Raw genomic sequence first — 24,305 nt, 5'->3', positions numbered from 1 at the left:
AAATAAAGTCGAATGCCTAGCTCCCAGCAGACAAACGGCCTGACGTCAGTATCCCGGTCATTTCCCACTGTGTGAGCCACGCTGTTCTCCTAACTGTAAGGACATTCGGACTTTCTTAGAAGGGTGACTGGCTTGTTCTTGGCACGTGCCCAGAGACCTGTTGGTAAAGCCTGGCTTCAGGCTGCTTCTTTAGGACGAGGACTTGATCTGTTCTGTGCTCCACTGTCTCCCTGGCTCAGCGCATAGTAGGTACATGTGTAGAATGAATCATCTTCAACCACAGGGACTGTAGACGTTCCTTTTGTTCACCACTATCTCCCTGGGGCTGAACACAGCGTTAGGCATACAGCAGAGGTCAAATAAATGTGTTTGGAATGTTTCACCTGTGTGGGATCAAGGGCTCCTGAAGACTGAATGTTCAATTAACTCACGCAACTTAAGATTCCCTCTCCCCACAAAAAAACCCAGAGACCAGAACCCCAGGCCCTGGACAAACAAGTCTGGGCACTAGACTTGCTATGGCAAACTGTACAATTTCTGAGTTCCAGCCCAGCCAGCTGTCCGACAGGCACTTCACACAAAATCCCTCCCCCGAAATAGCTCTAAGCCTGCCAGTCTGCAGAGACGGGAACAGGAAATGGAAAATCACCATGTCCTCACTCACTGCTCTGCAGCACTGGAGCCCCGAGCCCCGATTAACTCGGCGGGAGCCCTCACGTGACAGACCACTTTTTCCAGTCCGTCCTGCGCTGTGTGGCCACCAACGAAATGCCACTGATTAGAAGATGCACCATCGATGTTGCAGCAGGTTTTTGGAGGAAATAATAAACGATGGTCATGTTAAGTGCACACATTAACTGTAAGACCCATTCTGCTTTCTGAAATGTGAAACCACGGCAGGGAGGAAATGCAGTATTCCTCCTGGCCACCCTTGCGTGAGACGCAGGAGCTCTTAAATTATCTCCTGGGCAGGGACAGCCACATTTCCTTGCAGACTTGGGTTTAATCCTACAAATAAATCTCATGCCTTGTCCGAAGCAGACCCCGGAAAAAGGCCACCTGGAAAAATCACGCCCTTTGCATCCGCTGCCTACAATTAGTGCCCCGGAAGCCTCTCCAGCACTCCCGGCTTTGGGGAGAGCTGGTGCGCTTAACTTCCCCAGGCAGGAAGGCAGCGCCTTCCTTCATCCTTGTCTCCCAGGAGGGATTAAGACTGCTTTCAAGTTTCCGAAGTCTCCAGTGGGGGCGACCTCATCCCGCCCCAGTGCCCTGCTGTCAGAGAAGCTGCTTCTCAGAAGCAACAGCTGCTAAGTGATCAAAGCAGGAGGGAAGGGGAGGAACGCAGCGGGGAGTGAGGGGGAGTAAGGTTGTCTACAGGGAGAGACAGGCCTCTCCTGGAATCTCCTGAGCAAGGGCAGCAGCCTGCAGGCAGCGGCTTTTATTGGTAGCTGCCCTAAGAGATGAAGCTACTGATTTCTAGCTTGAGGAGACTTAAAAGCAATCAGTCTGGAAACTCATTTCTCACCTGGGCGTCCTGGACAGGACAAGGCAGAAAGGTGGAATGCCAATGCACACCTCGCTGGGAGCACAGAAGAAAAACCACAGGTGGGCACTGGTGAGGGGCCAGGATGGAGGAGGGACATCGCTCCTCTTCTGATGGTTTGTGGTTTACACGGAAAAGAGAGGTTCCAAAGGCTCCCCACAAATTAAGTTCAATTTAAGGAAAAAGGGATCCCATTAGCTGTTGGTTAAAACCTCTACAAGATAATTTAGGGCTACCTATCAAAATCTTAAATGCACACACCTTTGACCAAAGCAATTCCACCTCTGGGAATATATCTCACAGACATACTGAAGTGTGCAAAGATATAGGGAAAAGGACAGTTGTCCTATTGTTTATAGCAGTGAAGAAACAGAAGGCAATCTACACGTCTACTGACAGAGGAAGCACTGAATAGACGGCAGTGTTCATAATATGGAGAACTCTGCAGTCAACAAAAAGAGCCAGGAAAATCCACCCAGACTGACTGGAAAGACGGTCTGTGATGTACTATGAAGAAAGCACCTTTGGGCCGGCCCCGTGGCTTAGCGGTTAAGTGCGTGCGCTCTGCTGCTGGCGGCCCGGGTTCGGATCCCGGCACGCACCAACACACCGCTTCTCTGGCCATGCTGAGGCCGAGTCCCACACACGGCAACTAGAAGGATGTGCAACTATGACATACAACGATCTACTGGGGCTTTGGGGGGAAAAAATAAATAAATAAAAATCTTTAATAAAAAAAAAGAAAGCACCTTTGGTTTTAACCCACTTGTGTAAATATACAGTCGATTCTGGTTATTTAAGGAGTCACATTCTATCAAGTCCCATGAACACAGAATTAGTGAATACAGAACCATTGCTCCCACAGGAAACAGAGGGTTAGGTTCCTATGAGCCTCTGACCACATTTTCATCAATCGATCAATATATAACCTTGTTTTGTGTATTTCTGTTGAATATATTGTTGATTCATTATCGTTGAACTCACAGCTGACCATAACTCATGCCTGAACACACACATTTCACCTGAAACACATATTTTCTCCACAAGGCATGTCACAGCCTTCCTGTATGGAAGAACACTGGACAGCACTTCTGCTATGGTTGGGGGCCATTTTAAATAGCAAAATCATCAATAAGCAGAAAAATGAGAAAACGTGGCAGTAAATAGAGTGAGAAAAGGACACTTGTTTTAAGTGTGAGACCTGAAACAGGAAGGCAGAGTGTTGCCTGGTTCGACCTCCGCTGGGAACGGGCATGCCGGGCAACTCACATATTTTGCTGCTCCGCACATGTCCACGAACGACCACAAAAGTTCTGTGAGTACTGATTTTGGGGTTACAAATTTTAGCGAGTAGGCAAATTTGCAAGTACGGAATTTGTGAATCATGAGGATTGACTGTACGTCTGTATATACACAGACCATTTCTAGAAAATATACTAGATCACTTTTGGAAGAAGACAAAAAAACCTGTTCCCAGAAGTTCCTCTTTTTTTTTTTTTACTTTTTTTTGTGTGTGTGTGAGGAAGATCAGCCCTGAGCTAACATCTGATGCCCATCCTCTTCTTTTTGCTGAGGAAGAGTGGCCCTGGGCTAACATCCGTGCCCATCTTCCTCTACTTTATATGAGACGCCGTCACAGCATGGCTTGACAAGCGGTGCATCAGTGCGTGCCCGGGATCCGAACCTGCGAACCCCGGGCCACGGAAGCGGAGCGTATGCACTTAACTGCTGCGCCACTGGACAGGCCCCAGAAGTTACCTCTAGAGAGTGGGATGGCAATAGGTTTTTATTTTATTCTTTGAATCTCACTTTACAAGTGAGTATACCATTCCTTTTTTTTTTTTAATTTATTTATTTTTTTCCCCCAAAGCCCCAGTAGATAGTTGTATGTCATAGCTGCATATCCTTCTAGTTGCTGTATGTGGGACGTGGCCTCAGCATGGCCGGAGAAGCGGTGTGTCGGTGCGCGCCCGGGATCCGAACCCAGGACTCCAGAAGCGGAGCGCATGCACTTAACCGCTAAGCCACGGGGCCGGCCCGAGTATACCTTTTCTAATTTTAGAAATCTACAGGAAGGAGATGGGCCATTCCACAGATAAGCACAGCACAGCATGACAGGCTCCACCTGGACTAAGGGACGCTGCCCTGCGGGAGGGCCGGTGTCTAGAGAGGGGCCCCTTCCTTGCAGAAAGGCCATGTGACCAGCCTCCTGCTGGAGGCCTCCCTCTCCTGGGGAGGAGGATGAGGGCTGAGGTGAAGGCCAGCCTATGCTCGGCCTCAGCTACAAAAACCAGTAGTCAGAACTTTACCCCAAGAAAGAGATGGACTTGTCACCCTTAGCTTCCACTGCTTTTCACACGCCAGAAGCTGTCGGCCAGGGGCAGGATGGGGCTCACAGTCCAGAAGAAAACAACCCAGCACTGAGAGACCTTGTTTTCCCAGGGAGGGGGTGGGAAGCCGGAAGTCACAGCGAAAGAAGACAGAAGTTTGCAAAGGAAAGTATGATGGAATCGGGATTAGATGGAGAGAAAAAAAAGAATGGAAAAGGGAGGAAGAGAGGCAACCTGGCAATTTTGTATACTGGGCAGTTTATATGAGTGTAATCTATGATTCACTCCCCACCAGTCCTTGTAAGTGAAAAGAGGTTTATTTTCCCAATTATGAAAACACATAAGTACATCTAGGTCTGTAAGGCTACACACCAAACTGTAGGAGTGGGACTACAGGTCTGGGGGGTAAACCAATTTTGTACACTAGGCACTTCTGGATCTTTCAGATTTTTCACAATAAAAATGTACCTCATACTTCTTGTATCATAATAATAAGGTCTTACATCTAAGGCCATGCTACCCTAGCAAAACGACCACTGGTCACTACTCTTGCTTTCCTAGCTTTCTTTTCCCCCCTCTCTCCTCTGCATGCTGGTCCATGGCTAAGGACCATGGGCTAAGGACCTAGCACCCAGTCATCTCTGAGCAGCAACACCAGGCAAAAGCAAAACTCCAAGGTTCCTCAAAAGTTCAACACAGAGGCGCTGGTCCCATGGCCTAGCAGTTAAGTTCAGCGTGCTCCACTTTGGCGGCCCAGGTTCAGCTCCCGGGTGCAGACCTACACCACTCATCATCAGCCATCCTGTGGCAGTGACCCACATACAAATTAGAGGAAGATTGGCACAGACGTTAGCTTAGAGCGAATCTTCCTCAGGAAAAAAAAAAAATGTCAACACAGAATTACTATAGGACCAGCAATTCCACTCCTAGGTATATACCCAAGAGAACTGAAAACAGGTGTTCAAACAAAACTGGTACCTGAATGTTCATAGCAGCACTAACCAACAACAGCCTAAAGGTGAAAGCAACCCAAATGTCCATCAACAGATGGATGGATCAACTAATCATGGTCTATCCAGACACTGAAAGATTATTCAGCCACAGCAAGGACTGAAGTACTGACACGTGCCGCAACACGGACAAACCTTGAAAACATTAAGTGAAAGAAGCCAGACACAAAAGGCCACGTATTATATTACATGAAATATTCAGAATAGGCAAATCCATACAGACACAAAACAGGTTAGTGGTTGCCAGGGGCCAGGGGTGGGAAGGAATGGGAAGTGACTGATTAATGGGTACGAGGGTTTCTTCTGGGGTGATGCAAATGTTCTGGAACTAGATTGAGGTGACAGTTGTACAACAGTGAGAATGTACTAAATGCCACATAATTGCACACTTTAAAATGGTTAAAATGGTGAATTTTATGTTGTGGTATAAATTTTACCTCAACTAAAAAAAATAAAACTCTTAGCTGTGTGACCTTGGGCAAGTTACTTAGCCTCTCTGAACCTATAAAATGGGCAGATGACAGCACGACCACGTAAGCTGGTTGTGAGGATTCCATGAGATGTGTGGGTTAAGTGCTTGGTACAGGGCTGGGCGGGTAGAAAGGGACCAGTAAGCAAGGAAGCTGCCACCGCCAGGATGAAGATTATTATGCCACACTGTCAAAGCCAACTCACTTGGAAGTGGGTGGGGTTTCCACGTTTTCTTTTTTTTTTTTAAAGATTTTATTTTTTTCCCCCAAAGCCCCAGTAGATAGTTGTATGTCACAGCTGCACATCCTTCTAGTTGCTGTATGTGGGACTCGGCCTCAGGATGGACGGAGAAGTGGTGCCTCGATGCGCACCCGGGATCCGAACCCGGGCCACCAGCATTGCAGCACGCGCACTTAACCACCAAGCCACAGGGCCGGCCCATCCACGTTTTCAAATTATCCCTTTAACTAAACAACAACAACAAGACGGTTGGGGGAGGGGTGATGTATAAGATGAAAGATTAAGGAGAGTGGCTCTACCATATTTATAGTATATTTATATCTAGACTATATTTACAGTCTGGTCTGTGTTAAGGGAAGAAACACAAACAATTAACTCGGTCATAGAGGGACCAAGGGGCGGCTATGACACTTGTCCACCACGGAGCAACCTACAGGCTCCTGCTTTTTCCACCTCCTTCCACAGGCCTGTAGACATGGGTCTTTGACTGACCCCTGCTTTATTTGGGCAGAATGGGCTGCATGTAGGTGAAAAGGTTCCATCTGTGCAAACGCCTTTATCTGGAAGCAGCTCTAAAAACCTCAGAACTGACAGGTGGGGGCAGGAAGAACTGTCGCTCTTCTTATCTATCTGGAAATTATTTGGTACAGAATTAGCAGAACTCAAAACTTCCTGAGGCAAGGTGACCTCCCTCACGGCTGACGGTGGTCGGCCTAGGGAGAGGGGTGGGAGGAATGAATAGGATTTCAGGCTGTCATGGAAACTTTTCTTTCCTTGGGCCTCTGAGCATATGGCAGGTGTCCTGAAAAATCCATCCCTGCCGTCCGAGGCTGGCTGCTGCCCTCAGACGTGTGGGTGGGGGTCTGCCTCTCCGTCTGCAGGGCACCCCTGCCCCGCCCCCGCCATGGCAGCGGCAGCACAAAGGAGTCTCCAGTGTGCGCCTCTCGTCCCAGCTCCCCAGACAGGCGCTGGGGGAGAGCCTCCAGGGCCCCATGGAAATCCAAGTCCCGGGCCCCGCGGGCCTCGATGCAGCCCACAGATCACAGACAGCGGCAGGCCAAAGGCCACGGCGCAGACTTCTCCGGGGCCTCTTGAAATGCGATGCCCATTCTGCCCTCCGCTGATGGGGATGCCTCACAAGCCCTGCATCTCCTCCCAAGACTAAAGAGAGCTGCATGTGGATCTGGGACTCGGAAGGAGCAAACAGGCTGGCCTCCTAGCAAGACAGGCTCCTCCGTATAACACGGGAAATCCAGCTGGCCCAAGGTAAAGAAAATCACAAATTGGGAGGCTGTGAACCCAAAGCAGCCAAAAGGATTCTAAATAGCAGCAGGTGGAAGACGCCAGGGTGGAAAACAAGACGGAATTCTGAAAACTCCAAAGCTTCTGAAACTGGGTGACTGTGCCCATGGGGGTGCATGGTAGCGTGCCAGGAGCAGACAAAGCCACAGGAGAAAGTGGGTGCTATCTTCTTGTAGCATCAGTGAGACTCAAGGATTGGGGGATGCCCACAGAATAAAACAGGACAATAACATATTGTGGAGAGGAATGTAAAATCTGATTGAGTCTTAAGGATAAAATACTAGATGTCAAGGAAATGCACGACTGCAGCCAGCCACTCTGGGGCATTCCGCTCCTGTGCGTTAAGGGCAACTTGGAGAAGCGCGGAAGCCCAGCTCTCAAGGAACCCCTGGCTCCATTCATTTCATTTGTCACGCAAATATTTTTTCGAGGTCTTACTATGTGCCAGGCTCCTTTCCCTCCCTGAAACTCACTGCTTAGTTGGGGAGGGGAGGTGTTAATTAAAAGTACATGACACCACGGGACTTACATCAGGGAGACTCTACCTGCCGAGGGCAGTGGGGGAATGCTTTCTTGGGGATGTGGGCCTGAGTGACGATTAACCAGGACCAGACGGGTAGGGGGAGGGAACAGGAAGCTCTCCAGGCAGAGGGAACAGCATCTGCAAAGTTCTGTTTCAGGAGGGGGCTTGGCTGGAACCCAGGGAGCGAAGAGGAGAAAGGTCTGAGGTCACGGAGGCAGGACCTTGATGGCTAGTCCTTCTCCTCAGACCGTTGGTACACCAGGGGGCAACTGTAAGTGGCAGGGCGGCACGGCAGAGCTGTGTTTTAAGCAGATGACCCGAGCAGCAGCATATTCACCTGGGAATCCCTACCAAGGCAGACAGACAGATGGTCAAAGCTGTACCGTGTTTTTAGTGAGGCCTCATTGGAAGATGCAAACCCCGAGAGACCTGTGCCCAGGCCTGGTGACTACATAATGGATCCTGCTCGGGCTCCAATCAGCCACAGTTCTAAACCCCTTTAAGAACAGTGGTTGCTCGAGTTCCCCTCCCAGCACATCCAGCGGTCGCATACCAGGAAGCAGCTGACATGGGGTTAAGAGCAGAGGTTCTGGCACTGTGCAGTTCTGGGCTCAAATCCTGTCTGCTATATACTAGCTGGGTGACCCAAGGCAAGTTTATTTACCTCTCTGTGCCTCAGTAAAATGGGGTACTAAAAGCCCCTGTCTCCTGGGGTCATTGTATGGATTCATGAAGGTCAAGCTGCTCAAGTCCTTATCACTTAGCCTGGTACATTACAGATGTTAAAGAAAATGTAGATTATTATTATTATATTATTATTATTACTATAATTCGTACTCATCTAAAGATGAACATGGAAGATGTGCAAAGACCATGGAAACGTACAATGATTTGGGAGCGCTCAGGCTCACGGAGGAGGAGACCGCACGCAGGAGGAAGCGGGTTCCACGTACTTGCGAGCAGGAGGCAGGAGATGGCCACGGCGTAGAGCTGCTTGGAGGTGGTGATGCTATAGCGGTCCAGGAAGTGGTCCAGCAGGTAGACGGCCAGGTGCCGGGCGGCGGGGCAGAGCTGGCAGTGGCTGCTCAGCAGGGTCAAGGTGTCGACAAAGAACCGGCGGCTCTTCAGGAGTGGGGAGTGGGCTCGGAAGGTGGGCAGCTTCAGCTCCTGGAGGACAGGCAGGGCAGAAGGGGGGGTCAGGGCTGCCTCCTGAGAGCCTCAGATGCCCCAGGAAAGCGAGGTGAGGGGGCCCGCCTGCTGGCTGGTTAGGGGGCAACGATTCCCTCCACATCCTGTTCGTTTTCCTTCAAGCCCTAGGATGGCAGCCCCTCTATTCCAGAAACTCCTGGACCGTCTCCCATCCGCCCTCCCTGAGCACAGGCTGGTAGAGTGTCAGGGACATGATGACAGAGGCAGGTGAAGGAGACGATCAGCTCCAAAGAAGCCAGTCATTCCTGGCAAAAGGTTCACCATTCCAGATATACAGGCCACAAAAGAATGTAGGCCCTGAGGTCGGAGACCCTCATCCAAATTCTGGTTCTACTGCTCAACCAGCTGTACCACCTGGTCACCTGCCTCACCTGCTTTCACCTTTGTTCCCTCCTCAGTAGCTGAGGAGTAAATGAAAAACCAATGGAAGCACCCGGCACACGGTAACCTCTCAGGGTCCATGGCTTAATTCTCTCTGTGGGCGGGACTGTGAGGGACAATTTTTTGAAAACATTCAACCTAAAAAAGGTTGTTAAAATAATAGTACAAAGAACTCTCGAACATTCTCCCCCTAGATTCATTAGTTGTTGACATTTTACCTTTTTCCTTTCTATAAGAACATAGACTTTTTTCTAAAGTTTCAGACATCATACATCCCCCCAGGAGACGACTTTTCCTTTGTAATTTATACACTGCCATGTGATCAGAATTTATTTGTCTAATACAAGAAAAACCAGTGAGAGAAATATCAAACCAACCAAGATTTTTATGATGGAAAACATTTTCTTATGTATTTACCATATTTACAATTTTGCCAAAGTAGACCAGACGCAATTTATTTAGGAAATGTCTTCACAACATTTTGTCAAATGGGGACACTAAAGGGAAGGAAAATTGAGGAAAAACAGGAAAGGAGAAGCTGGCAGAAAAGGAATTGTGAGAGGCCACTGATGGCAGGTTCACTGGGGGATGAGATTAAAACAAATTGGTGCCCCTCCTCTATATAAGGCCACTTGCTTAACCCTGGGGCTTTACTTAAGTAAACAGCTCTGGGACTAGGAGATATCTGTTCATTCAAGAGTATGAGTTCATTCATTTCACTCAGTATCTTTCTATACATTAGGCATTATTCCAGGCACTGGGGATACAGTCTGGAATGAGATGGACACAGATATACATGTAAGATTAAAACTAAAAAACTCTTAGAAGAAAACAGGAGCAAATCTTTATGACTTAGATTCGGCAAAAGTTTCTTCAACATTACACCAAAAGCAGGAGCAGTAAAAGAAAAAATACCTAAGTTGGACTTCAAAATTAAAAATTTTCATGCTTCAAAAGACACCATCAAGAAAGTGCAAAGAAAACATACAGAAAGGGAGAAAATGTTTGGAAACCATATATCAATAAGAGACAGTATTCAGATTATATAAAGAACTCTTACAACTCAACAATAAAAAGACAACCCAATTTAAAAATGGGCAAAGGAGTGAACAGATATTTCTCCAAAGAAGATATACAAAAGATGCTGAACATCACTAATCATCAGGGAAATGCAATTCAAAGCCACAATGAGATACCACCTCACACCCACTAGGATGCTTTTATAATAACAAAAACAAAAACAGAAAATAAACAAGTGTTGGTGAGGATGTGGACAAATCAAAACCTTCATATACCACTGGTGGGAATGGAAAATGGTGCAGCCACTGTGGAAAATGGTTTGGCAGTTCCTCAAAATGTGAAACACAGAGTTACAACATGACCCAGCAATTCCAACCCTTGGTATATACGCAACAGAAACGAAAACATATGGCCACACAAAAATGTGTATACACATATGTTCAGAGCAGCATTATTCATAATAGTCCCCAAAGGAAAACAACCCAAATGTCCATCAACTGATGAATGGATAAATAAAATGCAGTCTATCCATACAATGGAATATTACTAGGTCACAAAAATGAATGAAGTACTGATACATGTTACAACATGACGAACCTTGAAAACATTATGCTAAGTGAAAAAAAAGCCTGTCATAAAAAGCCACAAATTGTATCATCCCATTTATATGAAATGTCCAGTATAAGCAAATCCACATAAACAGAAAGTAGATAAGTGGTTACCGTGTGCTGGGGGTGGAGTTTAATGAGGGGTGACTGCTAATGGATATGGGGTTTCTTTTTGGGATGATGAAAATACTCTAAAATTAGATAGTGTTAATGGTTGCACAACTCTACGAATACCCTAAAGGCAAATGAATTGCATACTTTAAAGAGCTGAATTTTATGGTATGTGAATTATACCTCAATAAAGCTGTTGTAAAAAAAATAAGATGGACATATTACCCACTCTCATGGAGTTTATTGGCCCAGTAAGAGAGAGAGATGGCAATCAAATAATAAGACAACTACGGAATTCCAAACTGTGATCAACATTAGGAAGGAAAGCTATGGGCACTGTGAAAGCCCCCCATCTTCTCTGAGGGAAGGGAGGTCTACCCGGTGAAAATGAAGGTTGAGGTGAAATTTCACGCTGGGATCTCATCTCTTCTGGCTTGTTCCCCCAGAGAGCTCGAGGCCAGGACACGGCTATCTTGGTGGCCCTAGAGCTTTGCACACGGAAGATGCTAAAGCCTGAATAAATTATTTCCTCTCCCTTTCGTTTACATATGAAGAACTCAGTTTGAAAAAGTCCTATCCTATAACTCGGGGCTTTACTTAACTAGCAACAGATCTGAGACTAGAAGATTTTTAATGTATCTTTTTCAACCTTTTATTTATTTACTTTAATCATGGAGAAGATCTTTTACCCCCAGCTTAACTTCTTTAAGGAAAAGACTTGACCTTGTGTATTATTCATCTTCATTGTTTGATGAATTTATGCGGCCACACAGGACTTCAAATTCCTTGAGGGCAGGGTCTGGGTCTGCCTTTGCACCTGGTCAGGTGCCCAATAACTAACTGTTGAAGGAATCAAGGGAGGGAGGGGAGAAGAAGGGAGGAAAGAGGACTGAATTGCAGTGGTGAGTACCGAGTGCCCAGGGCCCACAGAGGAAGGTGTGGCCATCTATATAGAGTGGCAGGGCAGTGGGCAGCACTTTGAGGAGGACAGATCTATCTCGCCAAGTTCTGGAAGGACGTCTAGGAATTGACCTGTTGAAGATGCGCAAGCTCTTTAAAGGAAGAAGAGCTCTTCTTTAAAGGAAGCTCAGCAGGGAATACAACACCTACAAAGCCACACAGGTGTCCCATCCGGGGAATCTGGAGCCCTTGGAACAGCCAGACAGGTAGGGTGTGCTGGACAAAGCAGGCCGTGAGAGGGGGTGGTGTCCCAGCTTGTATGCCCTGCTAAGATACCTGGCCTGCCCTGAGGGGAGCCACTGAAGGATTTAGAGCAGGACATCAACCTGGGCAGAGGGGTCATGCATGAACCTCTCCTGGCCAGCCTCTTCCCACACAGCTGGTAGCAGCAGCCAATGTGGGGCTGCAGCTCCCCCAAATAGCGGCCCCCCTCCCACCCCTTCAGCAGCCCCCACAAGCTTGCAGGCTACTTGTGTATTTCCTCTAAGCAGAGGGTTCTAAGGCTCTGGACAAGAAGTAACAGCAATCTCAGACCCTTGGTGTTTTGTAGGCAGCAGCTGCCGGAAATTAGCCAAGTGACCTTTGGCCCGGGCCGTGCTGCCCTCATCAAGGCAGTTCAAAGGCCCCAAACACAAGTCAGATATGCTACATCCCGACCTCCCTCCCTGCTCAACTCAGCCAAGCTTAACTCCTTCTGGATTTTCCCTTGTGCCAACCAGGAGAAGAGAGCTCAAAGCAACACATTTGTAGGTCTTTCCTCTGTACACTCTCCAGGGAAAAGGGTCCACTGGCTTGAGTAGATTCTCACAGGAAGCCATAGGTGCACAAAAGAAAAAGTTATGGACCTTTGGAACGGGCAAGAATACATGTCAAGAAGGAGTTAGCAGCTGGGGATTCCTGGCAAAGGCTAGACTCAAGGGTGGGCGGGATTCTGAAAGCTACAACAACAGCTGTCTGCGATGCTCTTCATCCTCATTTCTGCTTGTCCCTCAGATAGCGGTTTAAATGTCACTTCCTGAGAGGCCTTCTCTGACCCCTCATCATTCCAAATCAGGGCCCCCCAGTTCTCCCTCATAGCATGCTGTTCTCCATCGCCAAATATTTACTCATTTATGTGTCTCTTCCTGCTAAGCTCTGGCTCCAGACAGCAGGGGCCACGTTCACTTTGTCTATACCATTTGCCCAGCACCCAGTATGTGCCTGGCAGAGGTAGGTGCTTAAAAACTATTTGCATGAGTAAAAAATAATGCATAACCATGAGAAGGCATGGAGGAAACTTAAATGCATATTATAGCCACGCAGCACATAACGACAGGGTTAAATTCTGAGAAATGTGTTGTCAGACGATTTCGTCACTGTGTGAACGTCATAGAGTGTACTTACACAAATCTGCATGGCACAGCCTATTACACACCTGGGCTGTATGGTACTCATCTTATGGGACCACCATCGTATGTGCAGTCCGTTGTTGACTGAAATGTTGTTATGCGGCACATGACTGTACCAAGTGAAAGAAGTCAATCTGAAAAGACGATATACTATGTGACTCCAACTATATGACATTCTGGAAAGAGTTGCCAGGGATTGGGGAAGGGAGGGACGAATAGGTAGGACACACACAGGATTTTTAGGGCACTGAAACTACCCTGTATAGTACTACAGTGGTGGATACATGTCATTATACATTTGTCCAAATCTGTAGAATGTACAACACCAAGAGTGAACCCTAATGTAAATTATGGACTTTCGGTGATTATGATGTGTCAACATAGGTTCATTGATTGTAATAAATATATCACTCTGGTGGGGGCTGCTGATAATGGGGGAGGTGTGGTCATGGGTATACGGGAAATCTCTGTACTTTCTGCTCAATAGTACCATGAACCTAAAACTGCTCTAAAAAATAGTCTATTAAAAAAAAAAGAGGGGTTGGCCCGGTGGCGTAGTGGTTAAGTTCATGTGCTCTGCTTCAGCAGCCCAGGGTTTGCAGGTTCGGATCCTGGGTGCAGACCTACGTACCGCTCATCAAGCCATGCTGAGGCGGTGTCGCACATAGAGCAACTAGAAGGATGTAAAACTATGACATACAACTATCTACTGGGGCTTTGGGGAGAAAAAAAGGAAAAAGGGAGGAGGATTGGCAACAGATGCTAGCTCAGGGCCAATCTTCCTCAAAAAAAAAAAAGAAAAGAATGAATACAGCCAAGTTTCTCCCTGTACCAAACACACCCCCACACCCTGTCTATATGGAGGCGCAGCTTGGCAGAGATTCTGAAGTCAGGCAGTTCTGGGGTGGAATCTCAACTCCACTATGTATTAACCTTGGGCACGTGAATTGTGAATTCCAGTGTCCTCATCTGAAAAATGGAGGTCAAGCTGCCGTAAATGTGAAGTATTTGGCACTTAGGACTTAGCAAGCGTTAGTGGCCTTTCCCTCAAGCATGGCAATCACACTGCAGATAAGCTCAGCTTATCTGCCTCTGTCGGGCTCTCAAAGAAACCCGCTTTGTACAGTGGAATGAGGCTTTCTACCTGAGGGTTTACAGCGGGGCCTGGGGCCTCTGCCTATCCCGTGTCCTCACGTACTGGGCAGAGCTCCCAAACCAAACGGAATGAGAACTCTGAGCCTCAGCTTCTGGCACTCCGAGAAGGGCGATTCTTTGACAAATAAACAACAATGTGGGACGCAAGCATGCCTACCCTCGTTAGTTGGAGGCCAGCTGATTACCTCCCTAACCCAATTAGGGGGAAAAGGCATTCATTACAAGGGCTTTGCTCTAAGGATCACATTCCTCCCAGGCACTCTTGACCTAAATCAGCTTGAAGGCCGCAGCAGCCGGGATGCATGAAGCCAGCCCCTTCTGCTGAGCGGCCTATATCCCAGAAACAAAAGAGCAGCCTGCAAGGGGCGGCTTATAAAGCTCTCCTGGATTACGCCGGCACTTGGCAGGCACTCAGCAGCCAGCGTGGGCAGAAAGGCGGCAGGAACCCAGTGAGGCAGGGTGACCTTCCTCTCAGCAGGGCTGGGGGCAGCATCTGTGTGGCCGGCAGAAAGGCTGCGGGGAACGCACAAAGAGGGGCACAAAGAGGGGCGGAGGGACGGGCAGAGGCTTTCTGAAACTCTTCCTCCCCAGCTGCTGGCCCTCTATCACCTGAGCCAGACAGGAGAGCACGTGCGCCTCAGGTACACCTAGAGATGAGCAGATGAGCAGGTGGGGGCACACGGACAGATGGTCGTGATGGAGTTCATGGAGGGGGAGGAATCCACCTTACAAAAACCTGCCTTGTTATCACAGTAGTTTATTTTATTTTAAAAAAAAATAACAACGGGCTAGAAAAAATGGAAAACATACACCAAAATGATAACAGGGGTTATCTTGGGGGGCTGGGATCTTCTGTGATTTTTATTTTCATGATTCTCAACCCTGTGGACTTTTTTAAACATTCAATCTAAAAAAACTGAATTCATAGAGAACAGACTGGTGGTTGCAGAGGTGGGGGGTGGGCAAAATGAGTGAAGGGGGTCAAAAGGTACAAAATTCCACTTATAAAATAAGTCATGGGGATGTAATGGACAGTATGGTGACTAAAGTTAATACTGTATTCCATATTTGAAAGTTGCTAAGATAGCAATCTTAAAAGTTCTCATCTGGGGCCGGCCCGGTGGTGTAGTGGTTAAGTTTGCACACCCGTCTTCGGTGGCCTGGGGTTCACTGTATTAAGGTCCAGCTCAAAATGTATCCCCAAGGCGTCATCACTTTGACAAAATTAGCCCTTTAGGGGCCGGCCCTGTGGCGTAGCGGTTAAAGTCACGCGCTCCACTTCAGCGGTCCGGGGTTTGCAGGTTCCAATCCCGGGCGCGGACATATACACCACTTATCAAGCCACGCTGTGGCAGGCATCCCACACATAAAGTAGAGGAAGATGGGCATGGATGTTAGCTCAGGGCCAGTCTTCCTCAGCAAAAAGAGGAGGACTGGCAACAGATGTTAGCTCAGGGCTGATCTTCCTCTTCAAAATAAATAAATAAATAAATTAGCCCTTTAATAACAACATCCCCCAGGCCAGCCCTGTGCTAAATATCCCATGTGATCCTCACAAGACACAAAGGTCCCGCCGAACTCCCACCCAGAGGTAATGTTTTTCTTTTTACTAATTATAAACTGTGTGTTCACTAACAAATTTTCACAAGTAGAAAAGAATAACAAATATCACTTATAATCCTCACGCAGAGAGAAGTACTATTAAGTTTTACACAGACTCTTCAGATGTTTCTCCGTGCAAACTTTCACAAAACGGAATCATAATCTCCAAGTGCGCCCCACTCCCCTTCACACAGCATCAGAAACAACGTTTTCAGTGGCTGCCTGGCGTTGCATTGTAAGGTTGGGCTGTGAATTCACCAGACCCTCATTTTGGACAACTGGGCCGTTTCTCTTCCTTCCGGTCTCTGTTCAGGGCACTCACGGGAGAGGCCTTCCCTGACGACCCCGCGCACCCCCGACAGTGAGCAGTCACTGTTGACTGAAGTGTCTGCCTGTTGATTAAACGGCCTCGCTGCCCCCTACAATGTGGTCTCCGTGAGGGAGGGAGCCACTTCTCTCTCCAGGTCTTGGCTGTCCCCTTGGTACCCAGCACACACTTAGGGCTAATGAATATCTGCTGAGTGAGTGAATGAATGAACGAATGAATGAATGGAGTGTTTTCCACGATCAACACAGGTGCGAGCTGAGCAAACACCAACTGGGGGATCCTCCCTCCGCCTGTGGCCTGCTCTGCCTTCCTCCCCCGCTGGTCTCCCTTACCCAGCCCTGCTTCCTTTCCCCGGGGTAACCAACAGGGTGAGGGGTAATGCCCCCTTGAGTGGGAAACCCCAGCATTTCCAAGACCAGAGGAGCTATTCTGGGGGGAAGGAAGATGGGGGGTGTCAAGCTGGGCTGAAGGCCTTTAGAAACCACTCTCCCTGCTGCCCAAGAGCTCTGCCTGGAGGTTCCAAGGCAGAAAGAGGAGTATCTGAGAGGGACAGCGCTCCAAGAAAGGCCAAGGACCAGTGAATCACAACCTACACAAAGCCCCTGACTGAGCTTCGTAAGGAGGCAGAGGGGTGGCCTGGACAGGCTTCTGAAGATTCCAGGCTGTGTCTCGTCTCCGCTGCTCTCCCCCTCCCCCACAGAGGCGCTGACCTTGGCAGAGGTGGCAAACACTCCACACAGTGCTGGGCTCAGAAGTGCCTGGGAGTACAGGCGAGGCCAACCCTGAAGTGCAGTTAAACAGACCCCGAGCCCACAGCCAGGACTGCTGCGCAGGGACCCCGGCCTGTCACTGTTGCAGGACAGATGGGGGAGAAAATTCAGCGTGCGCTCTTCACACACAGGCTCTGCCGGCATTTTGAGGCTAACCTCAGAGGAGTCTGAAGGTCACGTGCACTGTAGAAGTCAGCCAGTCACCCCTGGTTTCTCACATTAGGGGAGGAAGGGAAGTCTTCATTTTAACCCTTGGTGCCCCGCTCTGTATTATTTTCTACTGCCTCATAGTTTTATTTCTCATTACTAACCCAGTCTTCCTTCAGATCTCAGCTTAAAAGTCACTTCTTTTTTTTTTTTTATAATTTTATTTATTTACTTTTTTTCCCCCAAAGCCCCAGTAGATAGTTGTATGTCATAGCTGCACATCCTTCTAGTTGCTGTATGTGGGACGCAGCCTCAGCATGGCTGGAGAAGCGGTGCGTCGGTGTGCGCCCGGGATCCGAACCTGGGCTGCCAGTAGCGGAGCGCGCGCACTTAACCACTAAGCCACAGCACCGGCCCCTAAAAGTCACTTCTGAAAAGAGTGTTCCCTGGTCATGCCCCCGTAAGATATTCCCCAAGCATCTAGGACTTTTCACCCATCCGTCCACCCATCCACCCACCAACCCACCCACCCATCCACCCATCCACCCAGATTTTTACTGTCCTCCTTCAACCCTCGACTGTAAACATCATGAGGGCAGGACCTGGGTTCACCTTGTTCAGCTCTGTGATCTGACACAAAAGAGACACTCAATAATTACCAAACCCCCCAAGTTTGGGGAATGGCAAATACTTGAAAAGGTAAAAAAAAAAAAAAAAAAGATTTGCTCCTGATCTTAGGCTGAATAAAAACTATTCATCATAGTGAGAAATTCCAAATACGAAGTCCAGAGGGGAGGTACAAGAATTCCAGGGGATGCTGAATTCCAGGGAAAAGAAAAAGCTCTATCCTTGCCTTGGGGTGGCATATGCCTCAGCCTACCTAGCAGCAACAGAGAGTTACCGAGGAGGAAGCAGGTCAATGTTTACAGAGGACTGGGAACTCCAAGAATTATAAATTATGCACTCTATACTCAGTCATTTCTAAGGCAATGTTTCCCAACGTGTGTTCCATGACACCCCAGTCCCAAGATACACTTTCTGAAGAAAAGGGTTCTGTGCGCCATTAGTTTGGGAAACACTGCATACTACATTGCTCCTTCCTAAAGGAATCATACATTAGCCCATTAGAGGCCCTGAAACATTTGTTCAGGAAGAAACTCATATAGTTTTGAGAGACTCCAGGTTGAATTTATTTACCCACAGACCACCACCATCACCCCCTCTTCTCAGGGGGGAGAGTAACAATATCCCAGAGAGCTTGTTCTGGGAAACGGTGCTTTAGGGTGCTGGCGGCTGGGCACTGGTGCACTGGGGGAAATTAAACCCCAGCACGTCTGTAAGGCGAGACTGGTGGAGATCCCTGGCTCAGTGCCGAATAATTTGATGACTCTAAGCTGAGAGATTTGCTGAAAAGCTTGCTGAGATTAAACACCACAGCTTCCACCTGCAGAACGGCCCTGGTAAGAACCTCTACACGGCCATGGTATTAGGAGCCTAGGAGAGGCACAAAAGGCGGCAGATGCCAGCTCACAGAAGCCCCAGGCAGCCAAGGGCTGGGTGCCCTGCCTTGGGGGATCCAGGGGTTGGACCCAAAACTAAATCCCCCCACCCCTGCCCCATCTCTTATATATAATACATATATATCTTTTATATATATATCCATATTTATAATTTTGGTAGCTCCCAATTCTTCGTAAACACAGATCTGGTTCCTCCTTGGTGTTGCTACTGGGTAGACTGAGGCACATGTCACCACAAGGCAAGGACAGAGTTTTCTCTTTTCCCTGGAATTCAGCTCTCCAAGCTTCTTGTACCTCCTCTCTGGTCTTCATGAGTATTTGGAATTGCTCATTATGATGAACAGTTGTATACAACCCTTCTATTTTATAAATATGTATTATATATATAATTTGAAAGCTTATATATATATATCTCATTTGCCAGACACTGTGTTCCATGCTCTCATCCTCCAACAGGCCCACGAGGCGGGCATTATCAGCATCCCAGCATTCCAGACAAGGACGGCTCAGAGAGGCTAAGTAACCTGCTTAAGGTCTCCCAGCTAATAAATGATGACTCAGAATCTGGGCTTTCTGACTCCGTGCTCTTTACGCTATGTTTTGGGGGCTTCACAGGACAGTTTAGGTTTGTTTGTGATTTCCTTCCAAAATAATGTTATATTTAACCAATTATAAAATATCTGATCACTACAGAAATTTCAGAGCATACAGATGAGTACAAAGAAAATGAAAACCACCAGCAATCCCACCCTGAGGAAAGAATTGCAAGGGTGTGCGCCTGTCAGTATATACGCCTTCCAGTCTTGTTTCTCTGCACACACACGCCCCCACTTCTCTCTCAGGAGACTATCGCCCCTCTGACAACTGTAACTCACTTTAGGCTCTCCATCCCAACACCCACCCTCTCCAGGTGAGCCCAGGCAGTGGGACCACCACTAATATTAGTACCCAGGCACAGAAGTGCAACAGACAAGGCCACACTCAGGTTAGTGGCAAATCCTGCACTTAGACATGAGAGGAGCCCGCTAGGCCTGGGGTGTGATAACCACTTCAGACAGAGTCCAAGGTGCAGAGCAGGGCTGAGCTGCTCTCCTCCACCAGCCATGGAAAGAAAACCACGCTAGGTCTCCTCTTCTGTGCTTCCCATCATGCTCATCCTCACTGCTGCCAACTGCGGCCTCCCTAGGGAGGCTGGGCCTCCAGGCACTGGGCCAGCTGCTTGGGAAACAGCTCTAGGGGTTGAGTCGGCCTGAGAACAAAGAGTGGCAAGATGTGAAGAAACACCATGGGTAACCAAGGTGACCAAGAGGAAGAGGAGACTTGCAAATTGAAAGGGAAAAAGAAAGGGGAGGGGGTGCTTCAGAGGCCTCAGGAGTATACACCACTGACCTGAGAGGCCCTGGCCGGGATCACCCTCCTTCCCCTCTCCGCCCTGGTTGCTTCATAAAGCCCAAAGAGGCATTTTCGGTAAAGAATCAACATCTCTGCGGGAACACAATTTCAACATTCTCAAGAGGGTGGCCTGTGGCACGTAAAGTCTACAATGCCACTGACATCCCCTCCTGCTGACGTCCGGCCGTAGCTTCCTTCTAGCAGAGAGAAAGGTCACCCTCAGCCACCACATCCCTCACCAGCCCCCTGAACTCAGCAAATGGCAAGGGGGCCAGCTCAGGACACACCTCCTCATTCCCAGCAGCCAGAGCCACTGCCCTTCCGGGCATGCTTTGCGCCTGGCCCAGCTACAGGTGCTGGGCATCCAACCACGGCCACAGTCATGCCTGCCCCCTCTCAGGGGTCTCCCTCCCACCGATGACACTGAGCACCCCCAACACCCCCACAGACAACACTCATGGCCTTTTCATAAAATGCCCCTCACGTTCTTCACTTCAGCAGCTTCCTGATCTGACCACATCCCACACCTTCTCTACTGGGGGTTCCCCTCCTTCTCCCACACCCTCTGTCATCTAGGGGCAGGGGTCATCATGTACCTCCTTCCTGGTTCTCTGTAACAGGTCCAACTCTTGGATCTCTCTTCCTTTCCTCCTAGGTCACCATTCCTAAGCTACGGCCTTAAATGCTCTTTGCTCCACACTTCTGGCTCCTGTCCCCAACTTCCAGATTCCTTCTGATGGATTCTATCCTGGGCACCTTGACCCTAACATGCAGCTCGAAATGGGTGAATAGGGCAACCACCACCACTACCCCCCAGTCGCCCCAGCCAGGACTCCATTCTCCTGCTGATCCCCAGTCCAAGGTTTCTGCAACTGTGGTCAGTTGACCACAGGCACTGGAATCTCCCAGAAATCTACTGAAAAATGGAGCCTTCCCTTCTGTACTGACTTGGATAGCGTCCCCCCAAAATTCATGTCTACCCAGAACCTCAGAATGCAATCTTATTTGGAAATAGGGTCTCTACAGATGCAACCAAGTTAAAATGAGGTTGTAGTGGATTAGGGTGGGCCCTAATCCAATGACTGGTGTCCTTATAAGAAGAGAAAACAGAGACATACAGAGGAAAAACTAGGTGAAGACGGACACAGGAAGAAGGCCATGTGAACATGGGGGCAGAGAATGGAGGGATGCAGCTACAAGCCAAGAAACGCCAAGGATGCTGGAAACCACCAGATCTAGAAGAGGCAAGGAAGGATCCTCCCCAAGAGCCTCTGAAGGGAGCAGGGCCCTGCAGACACCTGGATTTTGAACTTCCAGCCTCCAGAATCGTGAGAATAAACTGTCGTTTTAAGCCACCCAGTCTGAGGCAGCCCTAGGAATCTACTACTCCCCACTTTTCTGACCTACTGACTCAGACTTCTTGGGCACCTATCTGTGCTTTACAAGGACTTCATTCGAGCCTGATGCTTGACTCCAAGCTCCGTGAAGGTAGAGAACTTTGTTTTGTTCGTCACTTACACCCCCAGTGGCTAGCAGTGCTTGGCATGTGGTCAGCTGCCAGTATGTGTTGAATGCAAGAATGAACAGGCACTGATGTTCAAGAACAACTGCTGCCTTGGTCAGGAGGTTTAACTTGTCCTTTTTTAAAAGCAACTTTAATAATCAAATGAGATAATGTGCATCAGCCATTCAACAGCGTCTGGCATATCATAGGTGCCCAATAAACATTAACTCCCTTAACGTGGTGGGCAGTGGGAGTCCTTAAAGACTACACAGAAACTAGCAATTGCTAGAAGGAGCACTCCAAGAACACCACACTGTGAAAAGGGCTGATCGTGCTGAGCAATGGAAAATTACTTTGTTCCAACCAGTAAGAAACTTGAAATCTTTCAGTCCTTTTGTTAACTGGTCCTTTTGACCCTATTTCCTAAAATTCTCAAGTCTCTCCACTTCCCGCCCTGGTTCAGATGCCATCTCCTTGGATCACTGCCAACACCCAGGTCTCCAAGGCCAAGGCCCCTGTCCAGTGGTCTGGCACTGCCTTCCTCATACCCTCTTCATAGCTCTCCAAGTGCTCACCGGCCTCCCCAGAGCCAATGCTTCTGGTCCATCTCCCTCTCCTTTCCTACTCACCTCACCAGACCGCCACCCCCCCCCTCACCCCCGCAGGGTCACTGATGTGTGACCATCACACGCTGCCCTGGGCTCTGGTAGATGAACTTCCTCCACACCTCTCTGCCTAGCAAGCTTCTGCTTATCCTTTGAACTTGGCTCAAACAGCACCTCCTCTTTGAAGCTTTTCACACTTCCCTAGGCAACGGGATGTCACCGTTGGTACAGCGGTTAAAAGTGTGAGCTTGGAGCCAGGTTGCTTGGGTTCAAATCCCGGCTCTGCCATCTACAGTACTAGCTGTATGGCTTTGGGTAAGTTATTTAAGTCTCTCAACTTGAACATGTCCCATCTGTAAAATGGGGATAATTACAGTACCTATTAGAAAGGGTTGCCTGAGGATTTAGATAATGGAAGGGAATATGTCAAGCTCTCAGCACACTGTAAGCACCCATTAATGGGTGTAAACCACTATTAATGATGATGGACCATCATTACTAACTTTCACTGGCCATTACAGCCATTAACAAATGGAATGGCCATAAACGGTCTTATATGACTATGTCCTCAGCTGTGCTAAGGACCCCAGGGTGGGAGTTGGGTCGGGGCATCTCCTGGCAGGGCCTCCCATGGGTCTACGGGTTATACACGGGGCTCAGTAAATGGCTTCTGGATAAAGAGGCTCTCTGCCAACCAAGCCACGGAGATGGTCCAAGGAAATAAGCTAGAACTCCGCCTTCCCCAGACACAATGGCCAACAAAGACTACCTGTGGCCACTTGGCTTCCTCCTTCCTGATCAGAAGGCTGAATCCCCTCCTCCCAAAACAGGCTTCCGGGGAGGTTCCTGACATCTGGGAGATGTCCCTAGTGGTCTGACATAAACTCCTCCAGAAAGCGCTCCATGGCCCATCTTAAAATTAACCATGTGAAATAAACTCTAAAGTATTAAGGGATAGTGGGGTATCATGTCTGCAACTTGGTTCCAGAAAAAACAAAATGTATAAAGACAGAAGAAGAGAATAAGGCAAATGTGTTAAAATGTTCACAACTGTATACTCTAAGTTTGAAAATTATTTCAAAACAGAAAGTTAACACAAAAGCAGAGACCAATGAGAGAGTTCAACTCAGAGCCAGCAGCTTTGTACTACGAACCCGGCCTTCTCACCTCGCACCGCGGCTGCCCAGGGTGTCGGCCCCACGGGAGGGGAAGTTCATGTTACACCATCAGTGACTTCAAGACTGACTGCAATTCCTCTGCTTGTCAAAAGCCGGGCTCTGAACAGCAGATCACCCTATTAAATAGGGAGACCCTGACCAAGCTCTTAAGTCCTGGGAGGCGATTATCTACCAGCAGAATGGAGTTAGCAGCCGTGCTGCCCACCCCACAAGGCTATTTCAACAGCGAAGGCCCGGAAGGCAGGGTGTGGCTGTAAGGCACAGATCCCAGATAAGGTGTCCACGATGAGTACATAGTGACGGGGGGGGGGGGGGGGGGGGGGCGTCTCATGCAGCAGCTGCTCTGCTCAGAACTTAGGAGACACAGCCCCTGCCTGCCTTCTAGGGATGGAGCTAGATCCAAATGGAATAATCCCATTAACAAGTGTATAATCACAAACTGTGCTGAGTGCAGAAGGAATAATCGAGGGTGGTCTCAGAACATAACAAGGGGCCCAGCCCTGATCTTGTTGGGGAGTCAGGGAAGGCTCCTCTGAGGAAGTGATGTTTGAGCTAACAGCTAGAGAACAAGTAGGTTACAGCATATTATAATCCCACAAGAGTGGGGAAGTACATAAACCAAACGTTAACAGTGAACTCAGGTTAAATGATACCATGAGGAAGCAACAGGCCAAATCAAGAATAGCGGACGTTCATCAGGACAAATGACCCAGTTTTCTCCAAAAATCAATGGCATGAAAAAAAAATTTTAAGGGCATGGAGGACAGGGGGACCATTAGAGAATAAAAGACTTAAGAGTAATTTTTTTAATGTAATTAATGCACAGACCTTATCTGGATCATGATTTGAACAAACCAACTATAAAAGCCATTTTTGAGACAGCTGGGGAGAACTGAATATGGACTGGGCAATAGAACACATTAATGAATTATGGTTAATTTTGTTAACTGTAATAATGGCATAGTTGTTATGTTAAAAGAAAAGTCTTTCTTTATCTGTTAGTAGATA

General features: G+C 48.2%; 1 protein-coding gene across 3 annotated transcripts in view; it reads right to left on the bottom strand.

Moving 5' to 3' along the window:
- Positions 1-24,305, bottom strand: part of CCNJL (cyclin J like) — a 50,090-nt gene that overhangs the window by 16,902 nt on the left and 8,883 nt on the right. For all 3 annotated transcript variants that reach the window (XM_087429463.1, XM_087429464.1, XM_004428570.3), the window contains exon 3: positions 8,373-8,586. In XM_087429463.1, coding sequence (XP_087285589.1) covers positions 8,373-8,586 — 214 coding nt within the window. The remainder of the gene's footprint in view (positions 1-8,372; positions 8,587-24,305) is intronic.

Source organism: Ceratotherium simum, chromosome 4 (genome assembly GCF_057802395.1).
Source record: "Ceratotherium simum simum isolate JZ-2026a chromosome 4, ASM5780239v1, whole genome shotgun sequence".
NCBI classification, from domain to species: Eukaryota; Metazoa; Chordata; class Mammalia; order Perissodactyla; family Rhinocerotidae; genus Ceratotherium; species Ceratotherium simum.
The sequence above is the reverse complement of the archived record's forward strand: the minus strand, read 5'-3'. Positions and strand labels throughout refer to the sequence as shown.